A 20,277-nucleotide genomic window follows, 5' to 3' on the forward strand; every position below is an offset into this window, starting at 1 on the left:
TGTAGAAAAAACAAGGCCAAGTATGAGGAGAGGGGAAGGGATGCCCACGACGGAATTCAGAGGACGATTCACGCCCCATCCCCGACTCCCATGGCAGCGTGGGCCCTTCTGCCCTCTGCCCCCCTGCCCTCTGTCCTCCTGGCTTTCTCCCCGCTCCTCTTGGGCTCCTCTGTGGCCCCCCTCCCATGTCTGAATGCTGGAGCTCAGGCCTGCCCCGCGGTGACCCCTTGGTTCCCCACCACCCTCGTCCAGGACCTTAGTTACATCCTCCCCTCCCGGTGTCCCCGGAAGCACAAGCCCGGCCCCTCTTTACCCCCGAAAGCATCTGAAGCCTCGGCTGTGGCTCTGAGATTGGCTGATGTGAGTTTACTGCACTGGACAGCGAGGCTCATGTGTGTGTGTGTGTGTGTGTGTGTCTGTATGTGTCTGTGTGTCTCTGTGTATATGGTGTATGTGTATGTATGTGTATATATGTCTGTGTGTGTATGTGTGTATATGTGTCTCTCTCTATGTGAGTTTGTGTATGTATGTGTGTATTTGTCTGTATACGTGTTTATGTGTGTGTATGTGTGCATGCAAAGAGCTGACACATTGGAAAAGACTCTGATGCTGGGAGGGATTGGGGGCAGGAGGAGAAGGGGACAACCGAGGATGCGATGGCTGGATGGCATCATGGACTCGATGGACGTGAGTCTGAGTAAACTCCGGGAGTTGGTGATGGACAGGGAGGCCTGGCGTGCTGTGATTCATGGGGTCGCAAAGAGTCAGACACGACTGAGCGACTGATCTGATCTGATCTGATGTGTGCATCTGTGTCTGTGTATATGTGTGTATACATACATGTGTCTGTGTATGTGTTTGTGTATATGTGTCTATGTGTCTGTGTGTGTATATGTGCTTGTGTGTATGTGTCTGTGTGTGTGTTTAAATATTTGATGCTTAAGTTTGGCTGCAAAGTCCTAACCCCTGAATGTCAGGCCACTTCTGTGAGCTTGGGGAGCTTGACCCAAACATCTGTCCACCCTGGATGGTTAGGCGGCCACTTTTGAAGTTTGGCCCTTAGGACAAAAGGCAAACACCCAGCTGGCCCCAGGGTTGGTGGGGGTCAGGCGCTGAGGGCCTCTGTCTGTGGCAGCCTGAGTTGCAGGACTCAAGAGCACCCTGCTGAGCGGACCCTACCAGGGCGTCGCCTCCGAAACGGACCTCACCCTGCGCAGCCACGCCTGCCCAACCCCCTGAGTGTCTCCACCTTCCACTTGGCTGAGGAGCAGAGGACCAGGCTCCACCTTTGACTCCTTCCTCTGCTCCCCGCCCGAGGCTTGCCTGACGATTCTCCTCCAAGGCCGTGCGGAGCTGTCCACTCCTTGCAGGCCAGGGAAGCCACCGGCACCTAGGCCTCATTTATTGCCAACTGGCCCCCACTTCTCCGCACAAAGCCAGTGTCTATTCTGTTTTAGTACCGTTTCCCCCCAGTTTTTGGCCATGCCTCGAGGCATGTGGGACGGAAGCTGTGCTCCTTGCACTGGAAACTCAGCCTCCTAGCCTCTGTACCCCCAGCGCAGTCTCTCCTGTTGTAGGAGTTGTCCCATCCTCCACTCTCACCGACGCTTTGATCTGTTGGGCTCATTTGGAGAGGAGATAAAGATGGAGCAGGTGGGGAGACCCCTGGCGGGTGTGGGGCTGCCCTGGCCCAGCTGTGCAAGCGTTGGTGTGGAGTGTCTGGTCCTGACCCCCTCCCCCATCACCCGCTATTCTTGGGGCACCTGTAACATGGAGACGATCTCCAGTTCCCCTCCTCTTGTGCTTCGACCTGCGGACGGAGCAGGTTTCCCTCTCCTGGCCCTCCTCCTCTGCGCCCCCTCGCTTTCCGGGGGGGAGGCCCTCTGTCCTCCGCAGCTCTTCTCAGACCTTCATGCGTGGGTGTCAGCCGTCAGCGGGCAGCGCCACACAGGCTATTGATTTAGTGACAAGCATTGCTCCTCGGGATTGATCTAATGCTTCCATCACACTAAAAATGCTTTAACAAGTTCATTGGGAATTAGGTGCTGGCAGAGAGCTGCTCGGTTCCTGGCATGTCCCCTGGAGGAGGCGGCTTGTAGGGGACCTTGGGGGCCGAAAGCCACCACCCTCTGGTCAGCCTGGTGCAGCCCTCGGGGTCCCCACAGGCCTGCTGGGAAAGGCTCAGTGTGGCTCGCTCGGGGCTTCCCCGAGACCGTGTCCCCGGGGCCCTGATTCTTTCTCCATCACCACCCCACCCTACCCCACTCCCCGGGCCCTGATGGTCCGCGTCTTTGAGAGGCCTCAGCTCCTCTGAGAGGGGAGGTCTGCGTGTTCCACCAGGCTTCCTGTCCTTCCTGCTTATGTTTTCCCCATTGCTGACCTCAGTTTGACCCCTGGCTGCTTCCTCGTCCCAAGGCCACATGCCTCAGGCGCCCACAGGTAGCTGGGTGACACCACTGGCTCTCAGGGAGGTGGGGGATGTTCAGAGCAGTGACGGGGCCGAGTGTCCGAGCGGGCAGTGCTCAGAGCCACCGTCTCTGGTGGGGGTGCTGTCCAGGGTGCTGAGACTGCGCCCTGGCCGTGGGGTCCTGCTCCCCGATGGCAGAGCCGCCCCCACCTGCGCCCAGCCTCGGTGCCCACCTCCTCCCGAGCCCAGGTCCCCAGCCTGGCACGGAGGGCTGGCCTGTTCTGGACCCCGTTCTGAGGCAGCGGTCAGCTCCTTGGTCACTCAGGGCTCCGGGCCAGGACTGCTGCGTAATTCACGAGGTGTGGGAGAAAGGCTGATGCAGAGCCACTGTTCACAAGCCAGGGCTTCAAGGCAGCCACAGAGCTGACAGCGTGGGCAGCCCCGCCCCGTCCGTCTGTCTCAGGAGACCTGCAGGGTCTCAGACAGGGACGGCCTGTGCGTCTGGACTCTCAGGGACCACCTGCCCCCAGGCCCTACTGATACGCTGCTTCTCACGTCCCTTATGATTTGCACTGGGGTCCCCTCTAGTGGGCATCCCGAAACCAGCCCCAGAGGCCCATGCCGGCCAAACCCCAGGGAGCCCGGGTGTGGGTGAGGTCCCTTTCCCGGGGGGGATGGGTGGGTGATGTCCCGTGTGGCAGGCAGTCAGGACAGGACAGGCCGTGCTGGGTAACAACCACTCCCAGTGCTTCCCATCGTGAGGCGCTTCTCCCTGCACTGTGGGCCGCCTGGCCGTCTGGCAGTTGTCACAGGTGAGGGCGGAGAGCCCCGGAGGGCCCTGGCCAGCATGCAGATGCCTCAATTCAGCCGTGACTCACACTTGGCTCCACCCGAAGCCAGGGTAGGAAGCCAGGGGAGGCTGAGCCCCACTTGCAGCGTGCCTGGGAAAGGAGCAGCCAGAACTGTTCACTGAGCGCTGTTGCTAATGCCGTGTTTCTGAAACTGAGCCAGGCCTGAGCACAGCTTCCTGATGCCACGGTGGTTCACGACAGTGCTGTGGACATCACCCCGGGCCCACCCTCCTTTATTTAAAGCATCTGACACCACCGTGGGGTCTTTCTTCACGTGCACTTTCCCTGTGCTGTTATATAACTTACTTGATCTGGAAAACAAAACACCCACGCCAGCATCTAGCATCCACCCCCAGCGTCCAAATTCTAAATTCTTCTTTGATTTGTGTGTACACTGTCAGCCAGCTACTGCTGCATAACAAACAAGTCTTAGTGGCGTTTTTCCCTCCAAGTCTGCTGGTTGATGGGGGCCAACTGCCTAGTCCTTTGTAGTTCAGATGGTAAAGAATCTGCCTGCAGTGCAAGAGACCCAGATTTGATCCCTGGATTGGGAAGATCCCCTGGGGAAGGGAATGGCTACCCACTCCAGTATTTTTGCCTGGAGAGTTCCATGGACAGAGGAGCCTGCTGGGCTACAGTCCATGGGGCGCAAAGAGTCAGACACGACTGAGCGACTAACTCAGGTGTGTGGGCTCGGCAGGCAGCTTTCCCGGGTAATGTCAGTCCAGGTCTGATCCATATGTGACTCCTCCTCCTCCGACCTGGGGCTGGGAGGGACGTGCTCTTCTCTGGCCAGTTTACGGCGGCAAGAGGACTAGTGGAGCTGTGAGATGCCCCCGGAAGCCTGGGCTGGACCTGGCAGGTTGTCACTTCCACCTCAGTCCCCTGGAGTCAGATGGCTGACCCAATGCCCCACGTGGGCAGAGAAGAACTGCAAGGTTATGTTGCAGAGCCAGGGTCCCCGTCAGAGTGGGGTCTTCTCCCCTATCCTTCTGTAGATGGGTGTGCGTCTGCAGAGGGAGTCAAGCCTCTGCTTGCTCAGGGTGGTTTACATCGCTGCTCCGGAAACAACGGCTTCTTAACCAGCCAGGTAACTGTGGCTTCACCACCGAGTGGGATTACCTGATGAGATCCACCCCCCACACCCACCTCCCTCTGGGAGCCAGCCCACCCCCACCCACAGGCAGGAGAACTGTGGTCTTGTTGGCATCGATCTGAGTGTCCTTGGGTGCTTTATCGGGAAGTCAGTTTCCTTCTGGGGAGAGCAGGTGTCTGCGTCCTCTGCGGGAGGCAGGCGTCCTTCTGGCAGGAACCGAGGAGCCCCTGGTGATGGGAGCACATCCACCCAGGCTGGGCTCTCGGGCACCCAGGATGACCCAGCCGGGGCGTGTCTTCATCAGCTCATTAGAACTCAGGAGAGTTTTGCATTTGAACTTCTTTCTACAACCAAACCTTTTATGATGGAGATTTCAGGGGCCGCGGCAGTCTCTACGGAGCCCTCCCAGATGACCTGGCTCCTGTGAGCACTCTTGCACTGTACTTGGATGGCCCCACCTGCCCGCTCTTGCCCTCGCTGGCTTGGTTTACCATCTCTCCACACAGAGGGCATTTGGGTGGGACCATGGTGGGTTCTGGAGATGCAACTGCTTTTGAATCTCTGCCCTGCGGTCCGGTGTGTGACCCGAAGTAAATTGCTTACTTGCTCAAGCCTCAGTTTTCTCATCTGTAAAATGGGACGATGACACAGGAGCTGCTCTAGTTTCTGTGGGTTTTCATTGTGATGGTGGGCAGAGGCCTCAGCACAGAGCCTGCATGCAGCGGGCCCCCCAGTGGAAGCCAACACACCTGCGTGTGGTCCCCAGCTCCCCAGACAGGGCTGGATTCAATGCCCTGACAGTCTTTTTTGCTACTGAAGTATCGCTATTGAAGTATCGTTGACTCACTATCCTTAGTTTCTGCTGTACAGCGAAGTGACTCAGTGATACACGTGTGTACATTTTTCGTATTCTTTTCCACTATCACAGGATACTAAGTAGAGTTTCCTGTGTTGTACTGCAGGACCTTGTTGTTTATCCATCCTAGATATAATAGCCTGGGCATGAGCTCGAGCAAGCTCTGGGAGCTGGTGATGGACAGGGAGCCTGGCGTGCTGCGGTCCATGGGGTCACAAAGAGTAGGACACGACTGAGCGACTGAACTGATATCATAGCTTGCATCCCTCACGACCTTTAATCACATCAGGGTGTTTTTAACTGACAGGGACTAGAGGGCCGGAAGTCCCACTCAAATGGCTCTGACTATGCCTTGTGAAAATAGTGACCCACAGCCTGTTTTATGCTTCGCCCAGACTTTTCTTAACATTCCCAAGTCTCAGAGAAATTTTGTTCTCAAGACACGCAGAATAAAAACTTTCAGAGTAATCAGGTGAGAAGGACCTGAACCAAAGAAAGAGATTATAAGCGAGATTTAAGAGGCATTTGGGTCGGTGACACTTCCGGTCACCTGAACGCTGACCGAGACCCTCGCATTGTTAGCCCCGGAAGTCTTCCAGCGGTGTACCTGCCCACATTTCTCCCAGAGTAAACAGCACCCGCCGGCTGTAATTATCTCTTCCCTGGTGACTGAAGCCTGCTGTCCTGAACGTCGGGGAAGATGGAGTGAGATGAGAGGCAAATAGAATTACAGTGAGGCCGGAATGTTCCCTGGAAAACAAGCACTGCCACTGAAAACCCTAAGATTGCTTCTTCCTCTAAAAGGAGTGTGGGAGGAAAAGGCCTGTCCGTTTGGGCTGTGAACAACCAGGGTTTGCCTGTTCAACTAGAAAATATCGTGGGTCAGGTCTGCCTATTCCGCCGTCATCTTTGCGCAGCTTCAGGTTGTTAACATGAATCCTCGCAGCGCCTCTGATTTTAGATCTGGAAAATGTAATTTGGGTTAAAACTCGATGGGGAGTCGCTGGGGCGCTGGGTTGCCGTGGTGACATGCTGGGGCGGGGAGATGCGTGCAGGAGCCTCTGGGTTGGGCTCTGTCTTTGCACCAGCTGGTGGGCCTCCTCTTTCCAGGCCCCGCCCCCACCTGCTGCCTCCCTGAATCACTGCCCACTACAGAGATGTTCCTGGGGTCCCCGGGCCTGGCGCAGGCTTGCTGGCAGAACTCTGATTTTCTCTACCTACAGAGGGACCGAGAGCCTCTGAGGAGCTAACCCTTTCTAGCTCCAGTGGGTAGATCTCAGTTGGTCTGAGCTAAACATCATCATTTTCGTTCCATGCCAGTGACTGAGTTGGGCCAGGTCACAGGACAGTTCTGGATAATGACAGCGGGAGTCTGCCAGGGGCATCTGGAACTTTCCTTGCAAACAGGAGTTTACAGGCGAGGAAATACTTGTTCGGACTCTAGGTGTCGCATCTGAGGATTGGAAGCTGAGAACCACAGGTGACATCGGATACTTGTGCAGGAAAGTCAAGAGGATGGCAGAGAAGCTGAACCAGAGTCGGGGTATCACCGAGACGCTGAGCTAACCAATCTGGGCATGTCTTTTTATTGGGAGACAAACTTTATTTCCGAATTGCGCTCCCCTAAATTCGTATGTTGAAGCCCTCCCCCTTGTACCTATGAATGTAATTGTATTTGGAAGTAAGGTCTTTTTTAAAATTTTGCTTATTTATTTTGGCTGTGCTGGGTCTCCGTTGCTATGAGGAATTTCTCTAGCTGTGGCGAGTGGAGGCTACTCTCTAGCTGCGTGTGGGGCTTCTCACTGCCGTGGCTTCTCTCGTTGCGGAGCACGGGCTCTAGGCGCTCAGGCTCCAGGAGTTGCAGCAGGCGGGCTCAGTAGTTGTGGCACTTGGGCTTCATCGCTCCGCGGCATATAGGTCCTTCCTGGACCTGGGATTGAACTGGTGTCCCCTGCACTGCAAGACGGACTCTTCACCACTGGACCACCAGGGAAGCCCGAAGTTCCTCTTATAAGAGACTGGTCAAGTTGGATTATGAGTTACTGCACGGCTGTTAGCATAGCAGATGCCGTCTTGGGCCCATACGCTCCCACGTCCTTCTGCTGACCCCACCAGGACTATACTCTGCAGTACAGCTCCTCTCTGTCATCAGGGGCTTTGTGGTGGACAGGGACTGTGTGGCCATCATCAGGTCCAGGTGGCCTCAGGCTCTCTTAGCCTCCAGACAATCATGTAGACCGATGACGCGTTCCGGCAGCACCGAGACTAGTGACCTATTCACAGACCTGCCCAGCCTGTGGCCTCCTCACAAGCCCCACTCCTCTCATGCGCTCCTGCTCAGGCATGTAGACGGGCTTCTTTTTCCACTGTCCCTCAGACGCACTGTGACCTCACGCTGGCGTTTAGCATCTGCTAGTCCCTCTCCCAAGGAGTCTGGACACGCCTCACCTGCACCCAGCCGCCTGCACCCGCCCATGCGCAGCCCTCCCACCCTCAGAGGCCTGCCTGTGAACCGACCATCCTCCTGGGGTGGGCAGGAGTGGGTTGGCGGCCTTCAGGTTCCCTGTGCTCGCTTGTGCGTCTGAGTCCTGCAGTGGCCCCCCAGGGAGGGTCTGGGGCCTGGGTGCTGGCTCTTGGCTTCCGCCCATCCCCACGTGACCTCTCGGTCAGCAGTCCTTCTGGGCTCTGAACGGGACGATCAGACATTCCAAGAGGGCAAAGGTGAACGTTTCCATGTCCCTTGAGGCCTGGCCCTGCACACATCACTCCCTTCATTGCTATTGGGCAGCCCAGCAGTGTGGGAAGATGGAAGGACATCAAAATTCATCCTTTCCTAATCTCGGAACATCTCAGAGCACGTGAGGCTCTCCTTTCTGGAGCTGACCCACACTCCTCTGTCCTCTGCAAACCCTGAGTGGTTGTGGTCAGGACGGTGGTCTTCTCTTATCTTCCATTGTAACTCCTGCACTGGTACAGTGCCCAGAAGAGGGAAAGGGCTTTAATATTTCTTGAATGATCAGATGAATGAGACACAATGATGTCTCCAGGTTCATCTAAAAAGCAGCTATTTTGCTAATGAGGATCCTTTGTGAGGCTAAATCATCCCCCCTTTAAACACCTGAAACGACTTGACAGGAGCGGGTAGAAGAGTTAAGGAGATTCCGGTGCATCTTCTCCGTGGGATATTATACGCAGCTTTTATAACAGTCACCGCTGCGCAGCACGTGGAGAATATACTGATGGTAGAGAACCGATTGAGAAAAGCGGGCCATGGAAGACACGACTGTTGCGTCATTCCATCGCTCAAATGCTGACACGTCGTTCCCCGTCGACACAGCTGCTCCCGCCGGGGGAAACGCCCGCTCCTGGGAGCTGGTGGTCTCTGTCGGTCCCGCCTGGCCGCTCCTGCTTGTCCTCAGAGCCTGGCTCAAGCGTCGGCGCTCGGGAAGCTCTGAGGTCCAGCCACACGCGTGCTGTGACTCTCCCTGCCCTCGCCCATGCCTTCCTCACGCCGTGTCTCTGCACCTGGCACAGCTGAGATGTTGTGCCCAGGGGTGCCAGGGGGCTTAACAGAAGTGCATTTCCTCATGGTTCTGGACACCAGAGGTCTGAAGTCGAGGTGTCGGCAAGGCCGCATTCCTCCCGAAACCTCTGAGGAGGGCCTTTCCCGCCTCTACTGACATAGAGCTGAGGCTGATGACCATCAGCTTACAGTCACATAGCCTCAGCCTCTGCGCCTGCCACCCCGAGGCTCTCCGTCCGTGTCTTCCTCTGGGCGACGGTCTCTCCTCTCCTTCCCGGACCCCAGTCACCCTAATGACCTCTTCTGAGCTTGACCATCTGCCAAGACCCGGTCTCTAGATAAGGTCACCTCCACTGGTGCTGGGGCCGGGCACAAATCCTGGCAGACACAGCTCTGCCCATGACAGTGGGAGAGGGAGGGGAGGAGGAAGCTGGCTGCAAGATGCAGGCGCCTGAAGCTGAGACTCGCTCCCAAGCCCAGCCAGCTTTCCACGCACCTGGCTGGCACTCACACCTCCCCTGGGGGCTCTGGGCTGCCGGGGTCTCCAGCCTTAGAGGACTCCCGGGGGGCTGTGCTCCTCCAGGCCCCAGCTTAGGGTCACCGGGGCGGCTCGTCTCTGGCCTCTCAGCTCGTTTCCCAACCACCCCTCGAGGAACAGCACCACTCCCCAGCCCGGCACCCACATTTCTGGGGTCTTGTGGACAAAACTTTCAAGAAAGACTTAAGCAACGGCCACCACTTCCACCTGCAGGAGACTGAGCTTTCCTTGACGGGTGGGGTGGGGCGCCACCCTCTTCAGGACAGCCTCGCACCCAGGGGTAAGGGCTCGACTCCCCGGATCAGCTGGGGCTCCGCTTAAAGGAGACAGGTAGCTTGGTGGTGGGATGCAGGCAGACCCTGGGCCCCTCTCGGCTCTGTGTCTCAGTATCTGCCCAGGAGAATCTGCTGGTCGCCCACGCTGACACCCGGGACCAAGTGCTGGGGGTGGCTCTGGGGGTTCAGGCGGCCTCGCTCACCCCACTGGTCCAGGCGGGGTGTCTGCAGCCCCCACCCTGCACCGCTGGTTTCTGTGCCCCTTGCTGAGCTCGCTGCCCTCCAGGAAAACGCAAGCACCTTGAAGGCCTGGCTGGGATCTACTCCCGAGACTCCCCTGTCCCTCTCGTCACCTTGCAGACTGCGAGTCCTCGAACGCGGGTGACTCCTGAGCCTTCAGGGCGTGTGCCCAGCACGGTGCAGGAGTGGGCCGTGGGGAGAGGGGTCTGGACTCCCAGGTCACGCGTGCTCTTTTGCTGGAGTGGTGTCAGCACGGGGGCCAGCAGGCTGCGGGCTTCCCGGGCACTGTCCCCACCCACAGGGCTGGGAGGGGGGTGCCCCCAGCCTGCCCTCTGCAGCCCCCAGGGACCATCCCAGCGACTCCGACACCTGCCTCATCTCCTCCCCATTTCCAAATCTCACTCCCAGCAAGAGAGAGAGAAGAGGCCAGGAGAGAGGAGGAGGCAGGCGGAGGGAGGAGACAGGCGGGCCCAGCGGAGGGGAGGGCTCGCCCTCTGGCAGGCAACGTGACCCGCCAACCCCCCCAGGAGGCTCCAGGCCCGCCGCCTGCTCTAATAAACTCGAAACTCCAGTGACTTAAGTGAAGATTTCAGATTAACATTTAAATTAATGCCGGACTAGAAATCTGGAGACCCAGGTCGCTGATGTGACTGTGTTAACTTGTTCTGTGACCTGGGGCGAAAATGTGAAATGATCTGTTCTGCTCGAGCCACCCCTTCCCTGCACAGCGTCGGGACGCAGGCCTGGACGACCTCACGCCCTCCAGGGCTGTCCGGGAAGCCTGGCCTTCTGCGTGGGTGCGGCTTACCTCTTCCCCAAGCTGCTCTGCTTGACCGGTGAGTGTGGTCTCTGGAGGCTGGAACTCCAGGCCGCTGGTGCCACAGAAGAGAAGGCAGGGCCAGGGGCGTGGGGACCACAGCAACCCCGCCATCAACTCTTTCCTCTCCCCACCTGCCCCGGCGCTTTCCAGACTAGGCCCGAGCTGAAAGGAGCAGGACATTAACAGGACCAATTGCCCAGGGGTAGGCACAGCGGCCAGGTTCACCCCATGGGCTCCCCAGAGCCTGGGGCACCCTAGACCTGCCAGATCCTGGAACATCCTGGAACCCGAGTCTGCAGACACAGAGCAGAGAGCCGTGCAGGCCTGGGGTCCCAGGAGGGCTGCCAGGTCCAGCTGGGGAGGGGTGTTTGGTCTGCTGAGTGGATGTGGACGCTAGGTGGCTTCTAGGTTATCCACTCCTCTGATGAAGAGAGAGCTAAGTGAGGCAGAGTGGGCGAAGCAGGCACCCCAGGGCAGGCTCAGAAGCCCCGGGCTGTGAACAGGGACTCCGCTGCCCTCCAAGCGGGCAGCTGTATGAGGAAGGGCTGGGGGCATTGCTGGAGCACGGAGGCCCCCAGTCCCCCGGGCCCTGCTCTGTGGGGCTCCTCAGGCTGGCCTGCTGCGGCCCTCTTGGTGGGGGGACCCATATCGCCCCCTGGAAGCCACCTCCTGGCCCCACGGCCACACCAGCCACTGCCCCTTCGCACTGACCGTTCCCTTCCCTGCGGCCGAGAGACTGGTTCCCACTCCCTTCCCCCTCCTGGGAGCAAGGAGTGAAGGGGGTCGGGAGCCTCGAGGACACCGTTCCTCACACCTGTCCGTCCCCAGGGACCCTGAGCCGTCCTCAGCCGCAACGGGCACCTGTGCTTTCTTCCTGAGAGGCCTCCCGGCCAAGGTGCTGGGCCAGCCGCCAGCTGCAAGGCCGGGGGTGTGTGGTCCCCACCCCCGCCGGTGGGCTCGGCGGGTCAGGGACCCCCTGGAGACTCTTTTTTGGGACTGTAATGGACCCAGAAGGGCAGCGCTGAGGCCCCTCACAAAGGAAGGAAGTTGCCGTCCAGGGGGCCAGGGGAGCTGCCCTGAGCGCCCAGGGCGCTGGTCCACGGCCACAGGAGGGCATCACGGGGCCAGGGGCCTTCAGGAAGTGCTGGGATGCCAGTTACAGGGCCCCTGAAGCTGGGAAGGGGACATGCGGCTGCAGGCTGGGCTTGGAGGAGCAGGCCGTGCCAGGCTCTCCAGGCTTTGGGCATCCATCCGCTGCCCTTCCAGCTCCTGCTGGCTCCATGTACCAACGAGCTGTTCTCAGAGGCCTGGGGATGGAGAAAGAGGGGGTGCTGCTCAGGAGGCCGGCACCTCCATAGTAGGTAATCCTAACGATCAAGGACGGCTCCCACTGCCCGAGGGTCACCGGGTCTGCAGCTGGGCCGGGTGACCCATGGCCTGCCTGCGCACCCCCGCAGACGTGCTGGGCGGCCTGCGGAGAGGGACTAGGGAATGTCGTCCAGTCTCTGTAAGCCTCACCGTGACACAGGGTCACTCTCCAGGCTCCGAGGAGTGTCGAAAGCGTGGCTCACGGCCCAGCACGGGGCAGGCAGGACGTGTCTGTAGCGTCGGCGTCGGTGAGACTGTGGTTGGTCCTTGCTGCCATTGACGCGGGCTGAGCCCACGCCATCCCACTCAGGTGTTACGACCAGGTTGTCGTTCAGTCGCTCAGTCGGGCCCCACTCTTTGTGACCCCATGGATGGCAGCACACAAGGCTTCCCTGTCCTTCACCATCTCCCAAAGTTTGCTCAAACTCAAGTCCATTGAGTCGGTGATGCTAACCAGGAAACAGTGCTAAAACCAGGGTTGGTCATGCTGGTGTTCAAATTTGGGAATTTAAAGGTTATGCTGTTCGCCCCCAAAATGCAGTGCTCAAAACAGACAGAAAATGTGCGCGCGCCTCGTTTAACACCAGGCGAGGGGCTGTGAGCAGCCCAGGCTTTGCTGGGCTCCTGCAACATCCATGTCAGAATGGGGGCAAAGACAGCAAGTTCAGAACCAGAGTCCTGTTGAGCAAACGAGGCTGATGTTGGAGGCATCATCACTTCGTTTACTTTTTCTCAGTGAGAATTCTCAGCTGGGCAGCCCTGCCTGAGAAGAGGAGCAGAATCAGCTCTAGAGCCGGGTAGAAAGGTCAGTTTCAGAGGTTCCCTGAGATTTTAAATTCAGCCAAAGCATGTCTTTGGGAGCAGGGCCCCGTTTCGGACAAAATGTTTCCCTTTGCTGAGGCTCCAAGGGTGTAATGACTGTGACCCAGTGGGGCTTAGGGAACTCTGAAGGACTCGGAGCGGAGGTCTCTCTATTCTTTAAAAAAAAAAAGTGTGTTTTACATGAAAACGTAAAACGTATGTGGTTTATGAAAAACACAGGGGGCAAAAGGACAAGCAAAGGAAGCCTCAGTCTGGCTGTCTGAAAACTCTGCGCGTCTCAGCCTGTGCAGAGGCAACCAGAGGACAGGAGCTTGTCCCAGCCCCGGGGACCGTGGGCTCGCATCCCTGCAGCTGGACTGAGGCTCGGGGTGGGGGGCCCTTCCAGGAGTAACACGCGCTCCTTGCCTTGTTTAGCATGCAGGGCCCTGATGGACGAAGTGGAGCACGACGTCACCAAGGCTCGGCAGGAGAAGACCAAGGTGGGCTCCTTCCGAATAAATCCTGATGGGACGCAGGAGAGGAGAAAGGTAGCGGAAAAGAAATTATGTCCCCGTGTATAATTGCGGGTGCGGGCAATTACCAGCCATTTATCCAAACAGCAGTTGGTCTTAATCTTCTAACCTTTCTCTTGTTCAGGGTATCAGCTCTAAATTGCTTCTGAGTCCTGGGGGACCCAAAGTAATCTTTAAGCTTGAAATTGAAGTCTCTCTCCCAGCACCTAAATTTTGTGTCTTGTCAAGTCGGAAGGCGTTTCGGCACTATTGTGCATCAGGATAAAAATAGCGCTTGCACGGTTCTTGGGCGAGGCCTGCAGGGGACCCAGAGTGGCTGCCGGGGCTGCCTAGGGACCTCAGAGGCTGAGCGCCTCCCCCGGCTCCCCACCCCTGCCGCCAAGATCCGCAGAGGATTCTCCTGGGGGTAAGGATGCGAGACCCTTCTCTGAGACAGACTCAGTCACTTGTCTGAGTGGAAAGATGGATATGTTTCCTTCATGGAGCCCACCTGGGAGGGCCCCCACCCCGGCCCGCCCTGCCCCACCCCGCCCCGCCCTGCAGGGGTCTGAGGATCCAGGAGGGAGGGGCTAGGTGGGCCCAGGGCAAACCTGGGCTCCTGTCTTCTCCCCCCACCCAGCGCTCAGGTGGTAAGTGCTCGGAATAGTAAGCGATTTCATAGTCATCCTAAGCAAAACAAGGGCTTCCCTGGTGGCTTAGCTGGTAAAGAATCTGCCTGCAATGCAGGCGACCTAGGTTCAATCCCTGGGTGGGGAAGATCCCCTGGAGGAGGGCGTGGGAACCCAGCTCAGTATTCTTGCCCGTGGACAGGGGAGCCTGGTGGGCTACGGTTCACGGGGTCGCAAAGAGTCGGACATGACAGAGCGACTAACACACACAAGTGAAACAAGTCTGGAAAAGGTGTTGCACAACGTCACCCAACGCGCTCAGGGCTGAACGGAAGCTGGGTTTGGATTTCCTGATGGTTTGGTGCAGGACTTGAACAAATGACCGAGTTGGGCCGTTGGCTTTTTCCACCTCTTTCTGGAGCACTTGCCCATCAGAGAGCATGAGAGTGGGCTGGTCAAGGCCCAGCAGGGCACTCTGAAGGTTGTCTTTAAGAGACATGTTGGGTCAGGAGCCACCCCAAGAAGGGCAGGGCCTTCCTTCCCGCATCAACCCTTCTTCCATAATTTCACCAAGTAATTCACCAGAATTATTGGATAATTCTGATAACTCGGGTGCTTCCCCAGGAAGGACCATGATGACTTGCATTACCGTGCACCCATGGCAGCTCCATTCAGGCCGATTCCCTGTGACAAGGTGGCCCCGGCGGTCACAGTGACCTGCAGGGGCGGAGCAGCCCTGGCCCCTCCCACCGTCCAGCAGGGCAGGGAAGGTGTGTGTGCAGAGGCCAGTTCGGCCTCTAAAGTAAAGGGAGGGTCACTATGGCAAGAGGTTAGACTGTGGGCTACAGGACCCGTTGCTGGTGCATCTGGGCCAGGACAGAGGAAGGAGTCTTTCTCTCAAGAGCGACCCAGGGGACCTGGAAGGTCCCGGAGGAGGTGGCGGGGTGGGGATCTTGGGGAGCTGGCAGCTGTTGATCGAGAACCCCGCCATGCCAGCCTTTCAGTGACTTCCTGTCCTGACAGCGACCTGCAGAATAAACCTGCTTTCTGATGAGAACACGCAAAGCAGCTCAGCGGTGTCCCAGGGTCCCGAAGGACAGTGGGCCCTGCTCCCTACAAGCTCTCCCACTGCATCCCTGGGGGTTTTCCCTGGGGTCCGTGCGGAGTGCCCCGAGCTCCCACGTGGACTCACCTCCAGCAGCAACAGGCCTGCTCGCCCCACTTGGTTCTGCTCTGAAACGATCCACTTGAAACCACATTTTCAAAGTCGCCACAAACTGTCTGCTGAGCCCTGAGAGCCGCCATTCTGCCGCGTCCATCCCTCGGGTCAGGGTGAGCTCAGAGTCCCGGCAACTGCGAGCCCGGCTGTCCTGGGGCATGTTCAGTGGTTGTGGGGAGAGGTCCCCCTCAACTCCGGCCCTTGGCGTTGGAGCCGGACGCTCTGGGCCGGCATGGGGAGGCTCCACGGTGCCTGGAGAAGCTGGGTCTCCAGCCACGTGTCCTGGAACCATGCGGCTTTGGGGTCAGGGCTGGAGGTCAGTCTCCCGGCCTCTGGCCAACACAAGTCTGGTGACCACAGTGGCGTCTACGCTTCACAGAACCCAGCGGCCTTCCCTCCCACCCACTCAGGAAACGCTCCTCGGCTTCAAAGCCCCATGGCCATTTTCTTGGCCAGCCGGACTTGAAACGCAGGGGCCTTGTACAGCATGAAGTCAGGGCTTCACCCGCTGCCTTGGATGTGGGCCTGGCGGCCTGCCGGCAGGGATGGTGTACAGGTCCTTCTGCTGCAAGCAAGCAGTGTATGCTCAGCTTGGTGTTTGAGAAGCACACATGCGCGCGCGCACACACACACACACACACACACACAAGAAGCGCCCGGCGGGACTTGGCCTGTGCTCCGGCTGGGAGAGGCCTAGACTCAAGGTGCGTCCCAACATGCCGGCCAAAGGCAGCGAGACACCCCCCGCCTGCCCTATCCTGCTTTCTCGTTTCCTTTTTCGGTCCTGTTTCTCCAAGGATGCAGGGAAGCACTGACCGGCGTGCTGCGCCCTCCAAGCTGAGGGTCTGGGTGTGGCGGGGGGTGGAGAGACAGGCCTTCCTTGGAGGGAGGGGAGGGCCCTGCTGAGAGGCCCGAGCTGGCCTTTCCAGCGTGGTGTGGACGATTCACACCCAAAGCGGCTGGTGATCCGTGCAGGCTGCTTGCCTGTGTGCAGCCCGGAGCTGGGGAGGGTGGCGTGGCGGCAGGGACGTGGACAGCTGCTCTGGGCTAGGTTGCGCTTGGTGAGTGGGCTGCAGCCGGCCCTGCCCAGCGTGCTCCATCCCCCGTGAAGGTGAGCTCGGAAGATGAGGCGCAGGCGGGGGCAGGCCCCGAGGGGCCATGTGTCCCCAGACGGCAGCTCCTGATGCCCCATCGCTGCCGTAGCCTGAGGGACAGGGTGCCCTGTGTGCCTCCCTGCAACCTTTTCTCCACCCTCCACGCTCCGCAGGGGCAGCACTGGGGCCTGTGCAGAAATCCACCTGCCCTGTCTGTTCCCTGACTCCTTCCATGGGCATCCCGGCTGGGAAGCCACAGCCTCTGGTCCAGGAGCCGGGGGAGCCCGGGAGATGCCCTCAGGGAGCTCCAGAGCCTGTCCTCAGGCCACACCTGCTACAGGAGGCAGGCCCGGCTCTGCAGGGTTAGGACCTGCCTGGCCCCGCCACCGGCCGGCTTCACCCTGCTTTGGCTCAGCCAAGCGGCCTCGGGTGCCCCGTGGCCCTGGGCTAGCCTGGCCTTGAGCCCTCCGCCCCTCTTTCCTCTCTCAGCTCCGTACACACCTGTGCAGGGTGGCCTGCTTGGGAGGCTGCTCACGGGACCACAGGCACCAGGACACGCCCCCCGCGGCCACCTGTAGGATGCTGGGAGATGGGGACGTCCGGAGGGCTGGCCCTAGGAGGATGGGGTGGGATTCGGGTGGGGTCAGGTCAGGGTTGAAGTCAGGTTTGGGGTTGCGGTTGGAGGTCAGGGTTGGGGTGGGAGGTCGGGGTTGGGGTGAGAGTCGGCGTTGGGGTGAGAAGTCGGGGTTGGGGTGGGAGGTTGGCATTGGTGTGGGAGGTCGGGGTTGGGGTAGGAGGTCAGGGTTGGGGGTGGGAGGTCGGGGTTGGGGTGAGAGGTCAAGGGATGGGAGATCGGGGTTGGGGTGGGAGGTCAGGGTTGGGGTGGGAGGTCGGAGATGGGGTGAGAGGTCAAGGGATGGGAGATCGGGGTTGGGGTGGGAGGTCGGGGTTGGGGTGACAGGTTAAGGGGTGAGAGATCAGGGTTGGGGTGGGAGGTTGGGGTTGGGGTGACAGGTCAAGGGGTGGGAGATCAGGGTTGGAGTGGGAGGTTGGGGTTGGGGTGTGACGTCAGGTTTGGGGTGGGGGAGTTGTGGCAGATGTGGCTTCTCCCGTATCCCCAGGGGTTCCCACTGACTCCGGGAGCCCTGCTCTCTCCTAGAGTTTTCTCCAGTGAGCAGAAAGGGCCAGACTGGGGGTGGGGCAGCACAGGGAAGGGGGTCCAGTACTCCCAGGTGCGCGAAACCTCTCAGGAGCGCTCCCCCAGCTCTGGACCATCCCCAGTGGGCTCGGGCCGCAGCCGCCCCCAGAAGATCCACCTTTACCTTCTGCCCCCACTTCTGCAGGCACTGCCCCCTCCCCGCCCGTGTTTGGAGAAGGGAGGGGAGGGGGTAATGAGCCTCCAGTGAAACACAGACCCAGAGAGTTACTGTGAGGCCCTCTCAGGCAAAGTGCCCCTCTGGTCCCCCCTGCCCAGGAGGGCCACTAGGCCCCCATCAACTCCCCACCCGGCGTAGTGGGCCGGGAGACCCTTGGGGAGAGGCCCCATTTTCTCTGAGTGGTAACCAAGCAAGGCCTGAGATGGGTGCTTCGCAGACTCAGTGGACAGGGGAGCTTGGGGCTCCCGCCTGGTTCCGGGCCCCAGACCCAGGCAGGCCTGAAGGGAGGGGCGCACAGTGCTGAGGTGAAGAGAAGTCTCATTTGCTTGAACTGACCCCATCCTCATGGCGGCACGGAGGCCTGTTTCCCAGAGAGATGAGAGGGTGAGTGTTGGACAGTCACAGGCCGCCTGGGGGGCAGAGGGGAACTCAGTCCCGTAGTGATGGTCAGACTGCGGGGCCCCCCAGCCAGTGGGCCATCAGTCAGCGTCCAGGGGTGAAACGGCGTGGAAGCATGTACATGAAGTGTCAGAGTGCATCTTGACGACGGAAACTATTGTCTCCTGACGCTTTATGTAATGAGTTGCATCTGAAAAAGTGGGTCATGGCCCAAACATTGAGAGCCACGGCAGCAGATGGCCCTTCTCAGCATGGGACAGCAGCCTAAAGATATTTCATTAGGGAGGACTATTCGTACCCAAACAATGCCACAGGAGTTGCTATTCCCCAAGCGGAAACCAACAGAACCTCTCCTCCAGGGGTTAATGGCAGAAAGCAGGCTGGGTGTTGGTGGTCTGCGCAGTCAGTGGACCCAGGAACCAAGGCTCCCTGGGCATCATGGGTGTCTTCCCAGCCCACGGGGGCCCTGGCAGCCTGGCTCCTGGTTCCCTGGCTCCCGGCTCCCAGTCGCTGTAGCTCAGAGGTTATGCTCTGGACCCAGGCCACCCTGAGCCAGGACGCCTGGTGTGTGTTCAGCCCATGCTGGGTGTGGTGGAGAGAAGTTCTCGGAGTTCAGAGGGGAGCAGCGTGAGCACTGCCTGTGACAGCAGTGAGAGACAGATCTGGCCTTCATCCCCACTCCCGGCATCAGAGCTTGATGGTGTGACCACTGCTCGTTTCAAAAAGGCGGCCCTGGGAAGCTCTCACTGTCTAACAATGGGCCAGCTGGCTAAAGCAGCGTCTCCTGTCCTACACAGGAGACAGTCTGTGTGCCGGTGGCTCTGGGGGTGAGTTCAGAGGTCCACGGACCCCAGGGATGACTGAGCCCCTTTCTGTTTTTCCTGTCTGCCGATCTTGGCAGAAAGAGAGCTCGGCCTGGTGGGCGGATTCTCCCCGTGGTCCCCGATGAGCCACCCGTCTCCTGGTGTCACGTGTAGACAACATTCAGAACAGAAAAATGGAAAAGTGTTGCCTTACGCTCCTTTTCAACAAGTGGGGAATTTGTCCAAAAGACCCCGACACCCCAGCCCCCAGACACTCCGGATGGTATCTTACGGTCAGGATACCACAAGGGAGTGTGCCCGCCCCGGGAGTCCCCGTGAGGTGAGGCCCGCCCGGGGGTGGGGGCTCCTGCCTGAGCAGAGGAGGGGCGACAGGGGCGGGTCTGTCAGCCTGAGGGTTGGGGGGTGGTGGTCTTGTGGCAGGTGGCCACCCGGCGGTCCACACTTCCGCCCTGTGCTGTGAGCGTGAGGGCCCAGAAGACAGTGCGGAGACCCTAGTGCGACGATGGGACTGAAGCGGGATGGGGGACAGTCCTGAGCTCTCTCTCGAATTTTCCTGCAAGCAATAGAAAGAGATGGTGTGCGGATGGGTGCAGGGCCAGAAGCCTCACCGGCAGGCGGGAGTCGGGGGACCACCCCTGACGTTCTATGGACGTCGTCAGCCCATGGTTGTGTGTGTGTTCAGTGGCTCAGTCACGTCCGACTCTTTGTGACCCCGTGGACTGCAGCACGCCAGGCTTCCCTGTCCTTCACCATCTCCCAGAGCTTTGCTCAAACCCACGTCCATTGAGTCAGTGATGCCATCCAACCATCTCATCCTCTGTCGTCCCCTTCTCCTCCTGCCCTCAATCTTCCCCAGCTTCAGGGTCTTTTCCAATGTGTCAGCTCTTCGCATCCGGTGGCCAAAATATTGGAGCTTCAGCATCAGTCCTTGTAATGAATAATCAGGTGTTGCCTAACACCTTAATCGATATATTACTTTGACAATTGTAGATAAAATTAAGTTCACATGAACCTGTGAATCAGCATGTAAAAAATCAGAAAGATGTAGTGCAGTTTTTAAGTACAAAAAGGAAGTGACTACTCAGTGTATACAGACACTCCCCATGAGTGAGCATCTGGTCTTGGAGGATGGGGACACAGGATATATGCCTCAATGGTGGTGGGGTCATCCTGGCATTGCCATGAGGCTTTGGTTTTTTTTTGGCTCATCTTTCTAATGTTTTCCCATCGTGGACAGATTATTACTGTGTAATTAAATTAAGTTTGGGTTGTTTGTTTTTTTTTTTCCGAGAAATCAAAAGAATTCCATGTCATTTCAGGAATTCCAATTCTCAAAAGTAGCCTTTCTCTCAGTGAGGTGGCAGGCACACATGGCTATCTGCTACACAGAACACGTGCCAGAAGCAGGCAGGTGGCCACCGCCTGGTCCATGCGGCCTCTGCCCCCGGT

At 58.8% G+C, this 20,277-nt stretch overlaps 1 protein-coding gene across 1 annotated transcript in view; it reads left to right on the forward strand.

Annotated features, from left to right (window-relative positions):
* The first annotated feature begins 10,279 nt into the window (after positions 1–10,279).
* Positions 10,280–20,277, forward strand: part of CNPY1 (canopy FGF signaling regulator 1) — a 43,597-nt gene continuing 33,599 nt past the window's right edge. Inside the window, exons 1-2 of the mRNA XM_027538494.1 lie at positions 10,280–10,622; positions 13,211–13,323. Coding sequence (XP_027394295.1) covers positions 13,225–13,323 — 99 coding nt within the window. The 5' untranslated portion in view covers positions 10,280–10,622; positions 13,211–13,224. The remainder of the gene's footprint in view (positions 10,623–13,210; positions 13,324–20,277) is intronic.

Source organism: Bos indicus x Bos taurus, chromosome 4, assembly GCF_003369695.1.
Source record: "Bos indicus x Bos taurus breed Angus x Brahman F1 hybrid chromosome 4, Bos_hybrid_MaternalHap_v2.0, whole genome shotgun sequence".
Lineage (NCBI taxonomy): Eukaryota > Metazoa > Chordata > Mammalia > Artiodactyla > Bovidae > Bos > Bos indicus x Bos taurus.